This window comes from Artibeus jamaicensis, unplaced genomic scaffold, assembly GCF_021234435.1.
Source record: "Artibeus jamaicensis isolate MK-2021 breed Jamaican fruit bat unplaced genomic scaffold, CSHL_Jam_final contig_519, whole genome shotgun sequence".
NCBI lineage: Eukaryota > Metazoa > Chordata > Mammalia > Chiroptera > Phyllostomidae > Artibeus > Artibeus jamaicensis.
In genome coordinates this window covers 28,685,051-28,704,120 of record NW_026521871.1, presented here as the reverse complement: position 1 = coordinate 28,704,120, position 19,070 = coordinate 28,685,051, and the positions used below count along the sequence as shown (strand labels likewise).

Sequence of the window (19,070 nt, the reverse complement as noted above, 5' to 3'; positions counted from 1 at the left end):
GGTATACTCCTAGAAACAAAATATAAATAGCAGTGTGTTTATTATACAGGGTAGGGCGAAAGTAGGTCTACAGTTGTTTGCATGGAAAATAATAATAAATAATACCAAAATAAACTGTGCATTTCATGTACTTGCCACTGTAAACCTACTTTTGCCCCACTGTGCACTATTTCATAGTTTACATATTTTATCCGACCATGTCGTTTGACCCTTATGATACATCTGAGTTTTCAGAGTAAATGATATTATTCTCTTCATAAAAAAGAAGAAACTGATGGTCATATATCACAAGATGAATGATCTGCCTAGAGTCAGATGTTCATGAGAGATACAGAACTTGAACCCAGATGTCCTGGTTTCACACTATATTTATGTGTTACCTCAACCACAGGTATCAACAAGGACTCAATAATATGAATCCACTTGCCAACATCTCTGGAAAATGTACTACTACAAACTTTAGAGGTGATGCAGAAAATGATGCTTTAACTCTATAAAGCTGTTAGTTCCGGGACCGTTTTCTATGAACCTCACCTTTACGTCAAAGGAAGGCTTGAAGAGTTTGTCCTTGGACAGAAATTTGGATGGTGTGTCCAGGTGTAACGAGGGCTCTTTCTGGAGTGGCTGTCCTGCCGGGGAGACTGGCACCTGCCGGGTGTGCTGTGATACCACGGCATGGAAAGCCTTACTCTGAAAGCGGTTCATATCTAAAGGTGTGACGGCCGTTTTCCTGTGCACGCCCAGGCATGGGGCAGGATGCTCTGGGGCATCTGAATGTAGAGTCACCCCATTTGCTATTACAGTCTCTAAACTTTGCTCTGGAGGTTTAAAAAAAAAGAAAGAAACAAATGTGAGCCACTAATAATGCCTTTTTCTTCCAATAAAGAGGCACATAAGTGAGACTTTTATCCTATTGTTAATTTTCATATGAATTCTCAAGTACACTTTAAACCTCAAAGTTACGTATCTACTTTCCAAGAAACAGACCAGATGATGTATTAAAATACGTTGAGTTAGACAAGCACATCAACTGAAACAAATAATTAATGAAATCAGTTTTCCCGTGTTAGCTTGTAACATGAAATATTCTCAATAAATTTCACAATTTGCCAAAAATTATATAAATAAATGTCATCTTAGTCAATGGCAGAGTAAAAAGAAAATTCCAATTACATGTACCCAGAATTAACAACCAGTCAAGTTTCTGGAAAGTCCTTAATGAAATTTTAATATGACTGAAACATTGCTTTGCCTCAGAGACAAAATTTCCAGTCTGTCTAGGTAAGTAAGTAACAGCTCTCAGAGTTGTTCTCAAGCTGCCGAATTGTCCGAATTGTCCGTGAGGTTTTTCCAGGGATCCCACCATCCTATAAGGGGCTACTGTGTCCTCCCATCCTACTTCCTACACTTTCTGATATTTAACAAAAAGTTAGATGGCTACTGCATACCAGGCCCAATGCTAGACAATGGAAATGCACAATGCCCAAGACAAGCACAGTCCTTGCTTTTCAGAGCTTACAGTTGAGTAGGAAGACATGAAAGCAAACCAGAATTATAACGCTGGGATAAGAGCTATGAAAGGGATAATACAAGGTGTGATGGCAAGACGAAGGCCATACTTGGTGAGTCAAGGAAGGCTTCCCAGGGAAAGTGCCATCCAAGATGAGAATGGAAAGAAGGGGGAACAGGCAAGCATGAGGCAGGCTAGAGAAAACATGCAGAAGTTCAAAGTGAGAGGGGGAACACTAATTACATGGTGTGTCAGTCAGTATGAGCCATAGAAGGACCAATAAAAGTGACCCAAATTCACATCTTTAGGCTTCAAACACTGAGCCTCTAGAATGTTCCTACATTGTTTTGCATCCCCTAGCTTTCAAACAATGCTTACACTTGAAAGTACTGATACAAATTGGACACTTGTGCTATGAACACACACATGTTTTCCACCTAATAATGAATGCCCAACAGCGGCTCACTGCACCAGTGTGAAAAGTAGGAATCAACCACCTTTCCTAAAAACAGGCTTTGGCACACTGATATCTCAGAAACCATCAAACTGTAAAAATATGTATATGTAAAAGAACAAAATAAAAATATTAACCTTCTTTAGTTGAATTTTCAATCAGAAAATGGCTTTCACTTGCTCTCTTTCCAATTCTAGCAGTCTCCAACAGCCAAGCTATGGTGACTGCCGGTAAATTCCACTTCTTGGAAGCTTCATATTTAGAACCGCTTGGTGTCTTCAATACAAGATGTGTACTAGCAAGCATGCCTTTCTTTGCATTGGCTTTGCGGACAAAGAATTCTTGAACACTGAAAGTTGTATTTAGAGAAAAGCAAATGGTCATACACACAATTAGCTAGCAACCTGACAATGAAGGTTCTAATACAACAGTGTTGTTAGAGTTCTAAGAAGATACCAGTGATTAAAAGTCAGTTCTATCCCTTAAACTTTCAAGAAATAACTAGAAAAATCTCCTCCCTAGTCATTACCCACCCAGCTTGTCCTTTCCTCCCAAAGAAGGCACAAACATCTAGGGAGCAAAGTGTATGAATTACACATGATGTATTTTAGTCTACTACAACTGTTCAAAGCATTTTCACATATAGTCTCATTTGTGATATTTGTGGAACACTAATTATTTTGTCAAATGCTATAAAGATACAACCTGGGAAAAGATAAAAAGAAATTAAGTGACTTGCTCAAGATCACAGACTATTAATAAACATGGATTATGTGGAGGCATAAACAGAAGCCCACCCACCACTTGAGGTATAAGTAGAATTCAGTAATTTCTTTTATGACTTCTCAGTTTTACATTCAAATTCTCCACTTTAAAAATTTCCTTAACATTCTACATTTTCCCAGTATTGTCACGATTTCATTTTTCATATTCAATCCACTTATCCATGAAGTCTGTTGTCTTGGTTACTGTCTAGATTTCCTACAATTTCACTTTTTCAAAAGCTTTTTACTGTTTAGTATAATTCAAATACAGAACACAACAAAAAAGGAAACGTACAATTTAATAATTCTAAGGTGAGAGCCCTCACACCCACCACTCCTGTCGGAGGACAGAACCGTGTCGGCCACCCCAGGACCTCCCATGTGCCCTCTCAGTCAACACCCCTACAGCCCTTCCTCACAGGAGCCACTATATGGATATTTATGGTAATCACTTCCTTACCTGTCTCTATTGTCACCACATAGTGCATCCTTAAACACTACACTGAGTCCAGTTTTTATGTCTTAGTTTAGATGTTCCCTTTTCTTTCCCCAGCGCCTTATGATCACTTAGAGTGTAAAGTTACCTCGATCTGGACTTTGCTGACTGTATTACTGTGGTGTGACTTAACACGTTACCCTCCTATCATATTTACTATAAATCAGTAGTTGAATCCAGCGGCTTCACTGGATTATTTTCATTATTTGGGTAGGACTACTTCAAGGGGCAGTGTGTTCTTTAGCAGGACAAACAAGATGTCTATTCATCTCTATATTATGTGATCTTCTACTGATTTTCAATGCCTAGATTCTTTCACTAATTCATTTATTTATTGGAATACCAGCAGAAAGGGAAATTTTGTCTTATTCATTATTACGGTACTCTGACACAGATTCTACAGGAAAGGCAGGACAAATACTTCATCCTTTCCCTTCGTTTACCAGCTCTCAAAATAATGGGTTGGTTTCCTAACATCTTTCAAACATGACCAATTAGTTTAGTTTGTTTGGTGTCATTAAGGAGTCATGACTGGGCCCTGGCTGGTGTGGAGCAGTGTACTGAGTGCCAGCCTGTGAACCAAAGGGTCGCTGGTTTGATTCCTAGTCAGGGCACATGCCTCGGTTGTGGGCCAGGTCCCTAGCAGGGGCGTGCTGGAGGAAACCACACATTGATGTTTCTCTCCCTCTCTTTCCCTTCCCCTCTCTCTAAAAATAAATAAATAAAATCTTAAAAAAAAAGTCGTGATTGAAACATCATTTGATGTGTTTCACATCATTTGATGTGATCCACTGCTGTTACCATCTGGTAATACTGTATTTAAATTTTCCTGTCTTTGGCCAGTGGAGTTCTTTTTAATTCTTACCTGAGGATATATTTATTAATTTTGGAGAGGAAGGGAAAAGAGAAACATTGATCTGCTGCCTCCTACACATGCACTGAGCAGGAATCAAGCCGCAACCTTCTCGTGTGTGGGATGATGCTCCGCCCACTGACCCACCCTGCCGGGGCCACGGAAGTTCCTTTCGACACAACCCTCCCCAGTTGTCTTTGATAATGTGTTTGCTCTCTGTTCTAACAAAATGTTCCAGACTCACTGGTACCTTTGCTGCCTCAGATCTGGAATTAATCATTTATTTAAGCTTTAGTTTCTTTTTGTGGGAAATGGTATTTTAAGATCACAACCTGGGCACTGGGGTTCCTTGTTACTACTGGGTTGATAATGACTTCTAGACTTATAAATGATTTCAAATTCCTTTTTGAACCAAGAGTTATTAAAAAACAGTTCTAAAATGTCCAGTTCACAAGGTCTTTTCACTTTTTATTTCTACTATTCATTTCTACTGTTTTGTACTGTGATTACAGAAAATGGTCTGTACTCATTCTACTTCAGGAATTTATTGAGGTTTTCTTTGTGGCAAATCTCTCTATAGGCAACATTTACAAGTGTTCCACCGTGCTCACTGTTTGAGCGTAGATCTCCAACTAGGCTATTTAAATCTATCCTTCCTAGTCCTGGCTGTTATGGCTCAGTAGATTGAGTGCCGGCCAACGGGTCACAGGTTTGGTTACCAGTCAAGACACATGCCTGGGTTGCTGGCCAGGTCCCCACTAGGTTGCGCATGAGAGACAACCTCACATTGATGTTTCTTTCTCTCTTTTCTCCTTCCCTTCCCCTCTCTAAAAATAAACAAATTAAAAAAAAAAGGAATAAATCTATCCTTCCTCGTTTTCTATCTGACTTGTAATGAAGTAAAAGATGGGAATTAAAGTCTCCAACAATGCGTATTTAGACTGATTCTTCTTCGTATCTCCCGTTGCTTTCATTTCATGAATGGCTGCCATGGTCTATTTGATATACATGTATTTCAGTGTGTACAGCACTCTTGATTTATAGGCTTTCTTTTTCTTGTTTAAAGCACAGATCTGAATCCAAACTTGTCTGACATTAAAACTACAACCCCTCCTTTCTTTCTGTTTGCATTTACTTGACATCTTTTTTTCCTGAGTCACTTTGTTTTAGGTGCGCCTCTTATTTAAAATAATTTTAAATGTTTCATAATCTAATCTAAAATAGCTGTTCTTTTAATTACTGTAAGAGTTTAGTTCATTTAAATTTACTGGTATAACAGTTTTCTACTTCCTTTTAAAACAGCCACCATCTAACATTCACTTAGGGTTAATCTGGATCTTGAAAGCAACTTTAAAATTTTTTTCCTCCCAAAGTATTCATTATTCCCATTTAACATTTATATTTCTGGCTGAAAACCAGAGGAACAATGAATGTATACTGAAAAAGAATACATCAACCATATAGCACGTGGAAGGAAGTAATGCAGAGATAAACAATATTCAATAATGCTGCACGTACCAGCTTTAAAGATTCCCTTTCCTGGTGGGTAAGCATTAATGCCCACAGTTTTAACATCTGCCAGGCATCTATCCGGCAGGACTCTCCCCTATCCCTTCAAGCCATCACGTAACTACACCACCCACTGCTCATACACAGTGTAAAGCCGCCCAGCCAAACTAATTAGAATGCTCTCCAATTAGTCACGATAAATAAAAATACATTAAGACAGCAGGTACACTAAAAATACTACATACCTTGCTCCAAGGAGCTCTGCTAAGAATGTCAAAGAATCTTTTTCGGCTCCTGCACACTGGCTGAATGAAATAACACAGTCCTCTAAAGGAGTCTTTCCTGCCATTACTGGCACTGGCTTGAAGAGGGGACTTGACTTTGGATCAATTAAAGTCTGAGAGTCTATACAAGTTACCTTTAAAAACAAGAGAAACAAGAATATTAACCTGAAATAAGCGACCAGTGGTTAACACTGGTTCAGTTACAGTAGTAGTAATTTTAGTTTAGGTAAAAAGCAATTTTACTTTAAACCTGTGCATGCTCATTCTCAATATATTCAAATTATAATATGTAAAGAAACAGATACACCAGATCATTACATTAAATGTTACATTCTAAATACTGAGGACATTAAAACCAGTGAAACTTATCACTGAATAATGCTTCAAATTTAATTTCTTCCAATAATGTATTAGTTTATAATTTTTTCCTCTTAATGCTTGGAAAGTAAAAAGAAAACAAACCGACACCCCTGTGGTGAAATCACTGGCCCGTGATAAGCCAACAAGATGGAATAATGTAAACGTGCATGTCATGCTTTGGCTGTGAGAAAATGGGAAACTGAAATCGCATGAGATGACCCGGTGTAACCTCCTACCAAGAAATGCTGCTGGTTCGGCCCCCAGGAAACAAACATCTCTACCAGGATTAGGACCAAGAAGCTTGAACATGTTCATATTTTAAAATTTCTTTGGCTAAACAGAAAATCCAGACACTGCCCATCCCAGATAGCACTTTAAACTACATTGAACTGCCCATGAACACTCCTGGCATTCAGATACCTTTAACTGCCACAGTACTTTCTTACCAGCCATGTATTTGTAACAACTTCCCCCACCGTTGCTTCTATGTCAGAGCCCAGCAGAGGAACCACAGTATAATCAGCAACAGTTCGGCTCTGAAGGGATACGATTTTCCCAGCATTTTCTCTTATGACAGTTGCAATGTTAGATTCATTTTCATTACTAAAACCCAAAACAAGGAAACTCTTTTGGCTAAATAAACCTTCTTCTGTAATTGTAGAAGCATCAGGGAGGCAGTGACTGACAGAAGATCGCTTTTCCTCTTGCAGAGAAATATGAGTAGAATCACTGAAGGGCTGAACATAAGTAGTGTCATTAAAGGCCCCAACTTCGGACTTTGCAGCTTCAACTGGAAGAGAAAAAGAATTGTTTTCTAACCGATAGTTTATCTTAAAGTTTTATTTCCCAGCAAAGATATTAAGGTAACATAGTGCCTGAGAATTGTGCCCACACTTAAAAACTAAGGCTTTAATAAGTACACAATGCATGAAGAATACAAACCCACCCCATGTTCTGGGTCACCAAGAGTGTTAGCAGTATTACCATGTGTTATGAGGAAGGACAACAGCAATCGTGTTAGTTTCCAGTGCTCCTAGCTTACTAGAAACAAGCTGAAATTATGATGCTCTGATATTTCATGGGTGTGTCAGTTCCAAAACTGGTTTAGATAATTCACAATACAGAAAAATCATTAAGGAAAAAACAGAAGTAACAGGCCTAAACAGCCAAGCTCTTTACGAGGAAATAACTGTAGAAATCTAGTAAGAATACTATCCTACTACTCTTTTAAAAATTCCTAAAATGTTTTGTATTGAAATTGGAACTACTTAGCTTCTATGTAGTTTCCTTAAGAGAAATGATCAAGGACCCAAGCAAATGGTCATAACTTCATTTTAAAATAAGAAGGGCCGATAGAAGGGTAGTAAAAGAAAAAAACAGCTATATAAATAAATGTCGATAACTAAACTACACAGTCCCTAGCATGCAATAAATACTGTCAATTCAAGGCTGAAAGTTTAAGAGGTAAAAACAGTGCTTTCTGAAAATTCTAGTGGTGTCCTGGTGGAAGCTAACACTTTATGGTACGGATCAGCACGCTGCAGCCTAAGGGCGAAAAGGGCCCAGAGCCTGTGGGGAAGAATGGTTTTTTTACATTTTAAGATTGTGAAAACAGAACAAAACAAAATGGAATTGGTGAAAGAGACAGAATGTGACTGGTAAAGCCTAAAATATTTACTATCTGGCCTTTTACAAAAAGGTTGGCCGACCCCCACTTTATGGGGCTCCAACAAGCCTGGAAGCTCTCAGGGATTCTTCACTGACTCGTTTACACAGGCACTGAGCCCAAGTGCTTTACATGCATGATTAATGTCCAACATGCCATTAGGTTGATGCTATTAGTACATTTATACGCTGTGTTCAAGAGAAATCTCAGGTTTTAAGAGATTATGTAACCTAAAGTCACAGTTATAAAATGGCAGAAATTATATAAACCAACGCCGCCCAAACCAGGGTCCATAACACTGCTATAATGCCATCTCCTTATGTCTATTCTCTTCCCCATCAGATATTAGTATTTTTCCCTTTAAACAAATTATTGCCATACATATATAAATACGGTGTGTGTGTATATATATATAAACACACATATATATATTCAAACACATATACATAACTTATTCTTATTTAATGAAAATATTGCAATTGCTCTTATTGACACTCTGAAGAAGTATAGTTTTGTCTAGAGCATTAACTGATCGGGAGATTCTTTGACCCTCAGTTTCATACTACAATGAATAAGAAATAATAGTATACTTATAGAGATATATGAGGATGAGTAAGCTTAGATGGAAATAAAGATGGCATGCTACTGTAAAACATTCTGTGAAGTAGATTTAAAATAGCAATTCTTAATACAAAATGTAAAACCAAATTTTTTTGCAATTAAAATTGTCTCACAATCATAGCTAGGGGGAAAAAATTTGATGTCTATACATTGCAGGTGAGGTGGGAAGAAGAATCTCAAAGGAATTTTAGATTGCTACTATAAAACAAACTAGAAATACCGAGTCCTTATAAAGTATAAGCAAAATCCTGAAGTTATTAAGAAACTCAGAATAAATTAGTGTGTTCTACAGCAGTTTTTCCACTTATTTTGGTAGAACCATTTTTTTTCAAACCAACTTCATTCAGAAGCACACGGACACTTCTTGAGAAACCTACTATTAAAAAACTTTCTCAAATCTCAAGTAACTTAGCTTTAAGAAACTATAAAATGCTTGATTACATTCTTTATAAGGTGCTTGAGGATTCACTGAGACTTACTGTCACTAAATCCTTTCAGAGTCAGTAGATCACTCGCTGCCTTACAAAGACCTGAGAAATGACTCGCTTTCCTTCACTAAGTGCCCTTGCTGAAGGACAGAGCGCGAAACTGCTCCCAGCCACCTGTGGCTTCTTTCTACTAAAACACCGTGGGAAGTTAGGGCAATCTAACTGCTGGGACACACTAGTAAAGCATAAGCAGCTGGACTGACAAAAGCCAAGTTTGCAGTGCACCATGACAGTAAATAGTATGAATAAAAAAAAAATGAATACTGGAAATGCCCTTCTAGAAATATGGTAGGGTAGACATGCAGAACATTCACTATAAAACAATGGAAAATACAGCATGAAATATTAAAGACATCCTTATAATTGCACAGCTGAGATTATAAGAAAGCAAGGGAAACCCTTAAGGGCTAAAAATGAAATTGTATTTCATTTTTAGACATGAAAGGAAAGAAGGGCATCAAATGGTTACCCTGAAGTTACCTTGGAAACTTAGACCCTTAAAATGTAAGGATATCATGCAGAGGGGGACAGGAGTTAGGCCTTTGGTTTCACACAAATTGGCAGTGGGACAGAGTATACCCTAAGAAAGTAAGTCCAGAAACCCTAAAGGGAATTGCCTTCACTAGAAATGTGGAACAAAACCAATCAACTAACAACACCACAAACATCCTACAAGAGGAGATAAGCCGTATGCTCAGTTTGGCTTTGGGTCAAGGGGAAAACACAGCTCTCCTGGGAAGCTGTCATCAAGAACTGGTCCTGAAATTAGTTAAGGGTATACATTTACAGAAGCCTGCTGGTCCAAGAACATCCTGCCAATAAACTCACTCAGAGGTGTCCTAAGTTGGGAGATGCCTAGGCTCCGGGAAGATTTAGACATGAATCTTTTCTGGAGAAACAAGCTCTCACCCCAGGCTTCCAAGAATTCCCATAGTCCTAATAAGAATGATAAATATCATAAAACACATGAGAAAACCAGGCATTGTGAACAATAACCAAGAGAACTTCCCCACTCCTCCATTCAGATGTTGCAATTAGTTAAATGTGTTGTAAGAAATAAAGAACAGACTTCCGCCAATACGGAGGCATTGGTGGGGACGCCGTGCTTTCTCACACAACCAAGTTTAGAGACAACAAAATATTAGCAACAGAAAACACAGCAGAGACGGCTGCCATTTCCCAGCTCTGACCCCGCCCCCACATACAGTGTCACAACCCAGCGACCAGAGCAGCCCGAGCGACCCTGCCCTGGTGAACACATCAGGCTTCGCTCCTCACCCAGCAGCAGGAAGCAGGAGAGGGGGACGCCATTTCCCCACTCTGACCCCGCCCTGGAGGCCCTGACCCTAAGGCTCTGTTCTTCATACTTACTGGGCACGAAGAGACCGAAAATGGCTCAAGAAGATTTCAAAGCCCCAGAGCCTATAAATCTAAGCGATGAAGAAATAGCAAAACTCTCAGATGCACAGTTTAAAACACTGGTGATCAGGATGCTCACAGAACTGGTTGATTTTAGCCACAAATTAGACAAACATATGAAGGCTAAACTAATTGAAATGAATGGCAATGCACAGGAAACCAATAGTAATGGAAAGGAAACTGGGACTCAAATCAAAGGAGTGGACCAGAAGGAAGATAAAAATGACCTAACAGAAAAGGATGAACAAACAAGAATTCAAAAAATGAGGAGAGGCTTAGGAACCTCCAGGACATCTTTAAACATTCCAACATCCGAATTATAGGGGTACCAGAAGGGGGAAAGGAACAGCTATCAGTGGAAAACTTACTTGAACAATAATAAAGGAGAATTTCCCCAATCTGGCAAAGGAAATACACTTCCAGGAAATCCAGGAAGCTCAGAGAGTCCCAAAGAAGTTGGACCCAAGAAGGAACACACCAAAGCACATCATCATTTCATTAGCCAAGATTAAAATGAAAGAGAGAATCCTAGAAGCAGCAAGAGATAAGGGGACAGTCACCTACAAAGGAGTTCCCATCAGACTGTCAGCTGATTTCTCAAAAGAGACCTTACAGGCAAGAAGGGGCTAGAAAGAAGTATTGCAAGTCATGAAATCCAAAGACCTCCATTCGAGATTGCTCTATCCAGCAAAGCTTTCATTTAGAATGGAAGGGCAGATAAAGTGCTTCTCAGATAAGATCAAATTCAAGGAGTTCATCGTCACCAAGCCCTAATTATATGAAATGTTAAAGGGACTTACCTAAGAAAAAGAAGATAAAAAAGATGAACAGTGAAAGGACAGCAAACTCAGTTATTAACAACCACACCTAAAATAAGAGCAAACTAAGAGGACAGCTAGATCAGGAGCAGAACCATAGAAATAGAGACCACATGGAGGGTTAGCAACAGGGGAGAAGGAGAAGGGGGGAGAAGGTACAGAAAATAAGCAGCATAGATGGTAGGTAGAAAATAGGGGGGAGAGCAAGAATAGTAGGAAAAATATAGAATCTAAAGAACTTGAGATATGTGGTCATAAACTAAAGGGGGGGAATGCTGGGGAAGGGGATGTGCAGGGTGGAGGGGAACGAAGGGGGGAAATAGAACAACTGCAATGGCATAATTAATAAAATATATTAAAAAAACAAATGCCAATAAAATAATATTCCCTCAGAGTTTAGACCAGGGGAGTCAAACTCATTTTCACCAGGGGCCACTTCAGCCTCATGGTTGCCTTTGAAGGGTTGAATGTAATTTCAGGGCTGTATAAATGTAACTACTCCTTCATCAGGGGCAAGGAGCGCAGTGCTGCTGCCAGGTAGCAACAAGGTGCCGGGCCCGATAAAACAAGGTAGAGGGCCGGATTCGGCCCACAGGCCTTGTTTGTCACCTGTGGCTTATCTGTATGTCTAGAACTATCTTTTAAGGAAAAGGGCAAAATAAAAAACATTAACAGAAGATAAAGGAATTTCTAAAGGACACATTTCGGCAGGAAAGGGTACATTCCAGAAGAGAGGTTTCAGAAACAAAGAAATGGGGAGAAAAAAAGAGCTAAACATGTTGGCAAATCAAAAAAATATTGACCATATGGAACAATAATGACAATGTCTAATTGTGACATTAAAAAGGACAATAAAAATATTAGACAAAATCATGTAAGATGAGTGTCTTAGTGCATATGCAGGGGATGCGGGCAGCAGTGATGTTAAACTGTTACAAGGTTCTTGTATTATTCAAGGAATAGAAAATTCTAAATAACTAGATTTTAGCTAGGATGCACATTAAAATCGGAAAGGTAGCCACTGAAAGTATAAATAGTATACATAACTTCCAAATCAGCAGAGGGAAAGACAGAAAGTTTAGCGTGGGATCTGAGGCAGGAAGGGGCAAGCTCAATCCACCCAAAAGGCAAAAGTGTTAAAAAACAAGGAAGCATAGAAAAATGGGACAAAGTACAAAATCAGAAGATAGAACAATAATCAAAATATATCACCAATAACAAATGTAAATCAATCTAATTTACAGTTAAAAGAAAAGGCCAGTCAGAACAATAATCAAAATATATCACCAATAACAAATGTAAATCAATCTAATTTACAGTTAAAAGAAAAGGCCAGTCATACTAAATGCTGATCCACATGAGGCAGGGGTAGCTGTATCAGTGTCAGATAAGATTGACTCTAAGTTAAAAAACTACTAGAAAAATGAGAATCACCATGCAATAAAACTTCAAGTTTAAGTTTTAAAACCCAGAAAGTAAATTGGAAATTCTGGCACATGCTAAAATGTGAATGAATCTTGATGACATTAACTGAAGTAAATTCAGCCAGCCACAAAAGGAGAAATATTGTTTTTCTAATAGTTTTTTTAATATATATTTTACTTATTTTTAGAGAGGGGATGGAAGAGAGAAAGAGAGGGAGAGAAACATCAATGTGTGGTTGCCTCTCACACTCCCCCCATTAAGGGACCTGGCCTATAACCCAGGCATGTGTCATCCCTCAGTCTGCAAGCCAGCACTCAATCTACTGAGCCACACCAGGCAGGGCAAAAGGACAAATATTGTGTGATCCCATTTATATGAGCTATCTAGAATAGTCAAATTCATAAAAAAAACCAAACCAGAATGGTGATTGCTAGGGAGTGGGTAGAGGGAGAAATGCGAAGTTACTGTTTAATGGGTATAGACCTTTAATTTGGGAACATAATGTCTGGAATGGATGGTAATGCTGATGGCACAACAATGTGAGTATAGTTAACCACTGAATTGTACACCTAAAATGGTTAAAATACTAAATGTTACGTTATATATACTTTACCACAATTAAAAAAATTCAAAACCCCAAATATTCTATAGTAATATTTTGGATTTCAGCCCATTTGTGTGAAACCAAAGGCTTAACACCTGTCCCTCCTTAAGTTTTAAGGGTCTAGGTTACTGCCAAGATAGCTTCAGGGTAACCACTAGCTTTAGGAACTATTTGATGCTCTTGATTCATTATGTAAAGTATATGTGTCTAACCACTATGCTGTTCACCTGAAACTAACACAAAATAACACTGAACATTGTAAACTGTAATTGAAAAACTGAAAAAAAAAATTCACATTGTTACAAACTTACACTAAGTGATGCCAGATATAAAATAGATCAAAGTAGAACTCTTGAAGAGAGAAGAAGGGATCAAAGAATTCAGAACCCCTTAGCTTTGCCTGCCTAAAAAAGTTACAAACATAAAACTTAAAGAAAAAGGTTAATTTAAAATTTAAAAAACCTGGCAAAAATCACATATGTATTAATACTACTAAAGTAGTTCTTAATGACTATAGATACTAATCAACTACTCACCTACTGTTGGGATATCATTTACATATTGAGAGAGCAGGTCTTCATCAGCTTGCTCATGCTTTTTGGCAGAAGCACTCTCTTTCTTGGAGAAGCTGCTATTCCTTTTTAAAAGGGATGTTTTACTTTCAGGCTGATCTGAGACTGGAATTTCCACCTGCCTGTAACTAGCGTGGATGTATGGCTCTTCAGGAAGCATATAACCTTTGCTGAAACACTCTAGCAGCCACTGTGCTCCCACCACGTGAGGCCTATAAAATAGTACATAGTTATCTTTATAATTTAATACATTAGCTTAAATTATAAAGACTATCATCCCACTTGCCATGCAGTTTCCAAAATTACATGAACATGCAATTTTAAGAAAAATTATCAGAGTAGAAATTGGTTTGAATTAAAAACGGACAAAAACCTGTGGGCTGATTTATCCCAAAACTGCTTCAATTCATCATCATAATCTCCCACGATAACATGAGTTACATCTTCGTTGAGCTGGTTAAAACGAACTCCACCTCCGTTGTTAACGAGCCTTCTCAGTTTATCTAATTTTCTGCCACTAAAACCACAAAGATATATCTGAAAAAAAAATTTACTTCAGATCAATGCATGTAAGATGTTTTCTCTCACAATACACTTATTAAACATATATGTTAAAATCTACTGTGTATAAACAAGGAAACTCTTGTGTATGTTTTAAGACAAAAAAAAAATGAAGGAAAAAACCCAAGAAAATATATATTGAGGGGTATATTATGAAACTTTGATTTAACAATTCTGAAATTTTTATTTTTATCACTTCTTCATAATCCCATAGCATTTTATACCTCATAGTAGATACTCAGTAATTACCCTGATGCTTTAAATAAATGCCTTAAGTAAATTATCATCTGAGTATTAGTACATAGTAATTTCTAAAACACAGGCAGCTTCTTAAAGATCTTACTACTTGTGGCCCTGGTGAGGTAGCTCAGTTGGTCAGAGCATGTGCTGACACACCAAGGTTGCGGGTTCTGTCCCTGGTCAGGGCACATATGAGAACCAACCAATGAATGCGTATGTGGAAAACAAACTGACGTTTCTCCTCACTCCTCTCTAAAAATCAACCAATAATTTAAAAAAACTTAAACATCTTATTACTTGTAAAATTTAAAGTAATTATAGAATTGAGTTAAGTCTGAATTCCAAAACCCTAGGTTTAAATTTTGGTTCAGTTGCCAATGATTAAACCACATGACCATGGCAACTTACTTAGGCCCTTTAGACCAGTTCCTTATTTGTAAGTCAAGATATGTTCTTCACAGAGTTAAAACAACAAGAAAATTTAAGTCAAGAGGTGAGCACTGCTTTGTGGATAACACATGAAAATTTATTTTTAACTATATATGCACATATCTAATCAATATGAAAATCCTTTTCGTGTTTTGTTTTTAAAAAATTTCTTAACAACAAATCCGTTTCTAAGTGCATTTATGTCCCAAACTAAATAGCCTCCATTACTAGAATACATTTAAACAAAAATTAGAAATATATACTTCCTATATAAGTAATTAAGTCATATCCAGAATTAGTACATTCTAAGATAAAAGAATGTACAAGACACTTTCTGTTCTGCCAGTAAGTTGATAAGTTCTAAAATTTAAGGAAGGCGAGGTAATTTGTCCAATTTCCTTCCTTAACAATAGAACAGGGTTGAATCTGTGCTACTCTTTGGGAATGAACACACAGCCTATTCATGCTATAAGCAGGAATATATCAAGTAAGCATTTAGCTCTGGGAGACCCAGAACATACGATGTTTCCATTGAGGCACCTACAAAGTAGCTATTTGTGCACTAGAACATTAAATGGCCCAAGAGACACTAAACAAAGCAGTGGGTCTAACGATTAGAAATATACTCAAGGTCTGTGACTCTGAACGAGAACTTTCATCTTCTACGTCTCAGCCTCTAGATAATATCTATTTTAGAGTTATTTGTGGGAATTAAATAAGCTTATACATAACATATAAATAATATGTATGAAATGATTAGCACAGTGTCTAGCATATTATAAGCACTTAAAAATCCCTTAAGTGGTTCAGAAATTAAGTGATCTCAAAACATAGCAGATGGAAAATTTAATGTAGTTAGAAGGTTCAGAAGAGCTGAAAACTGATAATGGACCTTGAAGGATGACAGATGAAGGCACATCCCAGGCAGAGGGACCATGACAGTTAAAGGGTGGACATGGCCTAATAAATGCATCTGCTTAGCTAGTGTCGAGGGTTCATGCAGATAAGGAGCAAGTCCAACTCTGAATAGTTTTGAAAGTCAGACTAGGAAGTACCGATGTACACTGTCACTTCCTGCAATTATTACATAATCAAGACATACCCGACAACCATCTAATAAATCCTCAGGTGACTGAAAGGCACTGACATCCAGATTTTCTAGATTTTCAAGCATAGGATCCACTTTGCTATTAAAAATGGAGTTACACATCGATTCATTTATGCAACTTGCAGTGATGTTGGAAATATGGCTCACATCTGAGAGAGTCCGACCTGCTCAGTCAACAAAGATACAACCAGTTAAAAAGATGAAATGACTGTGATTACACACTTTCCTCTAGATTAAATTTTCTTATACACACAGGGCTATGAACAGCTTCCAAAATTAAGATTCAAGTGTTTTTACTGAAATCATGGTGGCAAGGCATGAAAAAGGAAACTAAAACTAAGGTACATATTTTATTTAAGTAAAATATTTAACATATTTATTTTAACAGTGGCTTGCTTTTAATAAAAAATTGAAGTTGCTGGCTTTGAGGTCCACGAAGCTTACATCTGAGAAAAAAGTTTATAAGCATTTGCTAAATTGCAGACATGTCACCTACAAATAGAAACAATTTTAAATTTCATACAAATATAGATGATCTGTAACAATTTCAGCAAATTAATAAAGGAAATGCATTAATAGTATTTGGACATCAAATTTTTTAAATTAAGTTTTCATTTTAAGTCTTTATCTGTTAGTATTCTAATTTCTTTAATCATCTTTTGCATTACATCAAGATATGAAAGGAAGTACGCATTCAATATTAAAAAAACATCAGGAGTTCTGGACTAATTTTCCATTCAGTTTGGTTAATATACCATTATGCCTAGAAGCAGAGCAGTAAAAGAGAGAATTCCCTACTATGTTTACTGATCCTATTAACAAATCAATTCTTACACAGAAAACTGATAGTTTAATTCCAATGAGACTTACTATCACCTGTGTTAATCTGGCCAGTAGGAGTTGAAGTATCAGGCATAGTCTTTGTTTCCGGTCTAGGCTCTATCTTGTATATGGATTCATCCTGACAAAAACCTTTCTCAACACTGTCAAAAAACCACTGCGTGGTCACACAATGAACATTCCATCGCTTGGCGCACTCATATTTCTGACCTATTATATTCATTAAGAAAGAGAGAAAGAGAAATGCAAAGCATTAAGCTCTGCCTTGGCAGAAATATTCAAATTTATGATAGGTTATTAACAAAATGAGACAAAATTAAAGTTACCAGTAATTACTCTTACTTTTAAATAAATATATGTGCTATGTGAGGAGGTATATCTCTTGTAAAATTATATAGAGACAGAGGCAACTGTAGGGTAACTGAAATATTAGACTCAGTTTGAGTATAGCCTCCATCACTTAATTTATTTAAACAAGTTTATCTGTAACATAAGGATAACTCACAGAATTATGTCATTTTAATAAGACTCCAGGGGTGCCAGAAGGAGAAGAGGAAGAGCAAGAAATTGAAAACTTATTTGAAAAAAGAATAAAGGAAAACTTCCCCATTCTGGTGAAGGAAAGAGACTTCCAGGAAGTCCAGGAAGCTCAGAAAGTCCCAAAGAAATCAGACCCCAGAACAAACTAAGGCACATCATAATTAAATTATGCAACATTAAAGAAAGGAGAGAACTTTAAAAGCAGCAAGAAGAAAGGAGACAGTTACCTACAAAGGAGTGCCTGTAAGACTCTCAGCTGATTTCTCAAAAGAAACTTTACAGGCAAGAAGGGGCTGGAAAGTATTTGAAGTCATGAAAGGCAAGGACGTACATCCAAGATGACTCTATCCAACACAGCTATCATTTAGAATGGAAGGGCAGATAAAGTGCTTCCCAGATAAGATGAAGTTCAAGGAATTCATTATCACCAAGCCTATATTATATTATATGAAATGTTAAAGAGACTTATCTAAGAAAAAAAGATAAAAACTATCAACAGTAAAATGACAATAAACTCACAACTATCAACAACTGAACCTAAAAAACAAAAACAAACCAAACAACTAGAAGAGCTACAGATCTATAGGATTGGAGATCATATGGAGGGTTATCAGTGGGCAGGGGGTGAGGGGAGAACAAGGGAAAAGGTACAGGGAAACAGAAGCATAACTGGTAGATACAAAATAGACAGAGGGAGGTTAAGAACAGTACACAAAATGGAGAAGCCAAAGAACTTACATGTACTACCCATGGACATGAACTAAAGGGGGGGAATGCTGGTGGAAGTGGGAATGAGGGCAGAGGGGGATAAAGAGGAGAAAAAAAAGGGGACATCTATAATAGCATAACCAATAAAATATACTTAAAAATAGACTACATAAAACTAAAAATGTCAAAATGTTTGCAATATAAAAAATACCAGCTTTGAGTAGACTACTACGTCATCAGATTCTAACTACAGTGCAGGAGAAATATGTAGATGGATAAATTAAATAAAAAATTGATAACTTTATTGTCTTAAAAATATTTTAACCATGTATTTGAAGCACTATCACAGAGAAAACTGAGGTCAACATGTAATAAACAGTAACATAAAATGGCTCCTTCTTCAATCTTGAGAGGAAATGGACTACCCTCAGAATTAGGAAACACCCATGGTAGTTATCAACTCTTAGAACCCTAGTATCGTAATTGGCCACACCCAAAATTCTGACTCAAGTACAATCACCAATTAATTTTAACATTTTTCTAATTATTTTCTTATGTAGGTAGCAGAGTAAATCACTGTATAGATATTAGATAATAAAGAACATTAACAAAATTATTTCTCATCAACTTGTATATATTTCAAGGGTATTGGTAAAAAATATTCTCCAGAATAGATATAATTATTATAGATCACCACCCTGGCTGGTGTGGTTCAGTGGATTGAGTGCTGACCTGCAAATGGAAAGGTGACAGGTTCGATTCCCAGCAAGGGTACATGCCTGGGTTGTGGGCCAGGTACCC

General features: G+C 37.3%; 1 protein-coding gene across 6 annotated transcripts in view; it reads right to left on the bottom strand.

The window, feature by feature from the left end:
• Window positions 1-19,070, bottom strand: part of TOPBP1 (DNA topoisomerase II binding protein 1) — a 60,919-nt gene that overhangs the window by 29,956 nt on the left and 11,893 nt on the right. For 4 of the 6 annotated variants that reach the window (XM_037143872.2, XM_053669025.1, XM_053669027.1 and 1 more), the window contains 8 exons: window positions 17,052-17,231; window positions 16,176-16,345; window positions 14,217-14,380; window positions 13,808-14,055; window positions 6,677-7,020; window positions 5,832-6,004; window positions 2,102-2,313; window positions 535-818 (listed from right to left, as the gene is read on the bottom strand). In XM_037143872.2, the coding sequence (XP_036999767.2) occupies window positions 535-818; window positions 2,102-2,313; window positions 5,832-6,004; window positions 6,677-7,020; window positions 13,808-14,055; window positions 14,217-14,380; window positions 16,176-16,345; window positions 17,052-17,231 (1,775 nt within the window). The remainder of the gene's footprint in view (window positions 1-534; window positions 819-2,101; window positions 2,314-5,831; window positions 6,005-6,676; window positions 7,021-13,807; window positions 14,056-14,216; window positions 14,381-16,175; window positions 16,346-17,051; window positions 17,232-19,070) is intronic. The other 2 variants (XM_053669024.1, XM_053669026.1) reach the window with 2 other exon arrangements.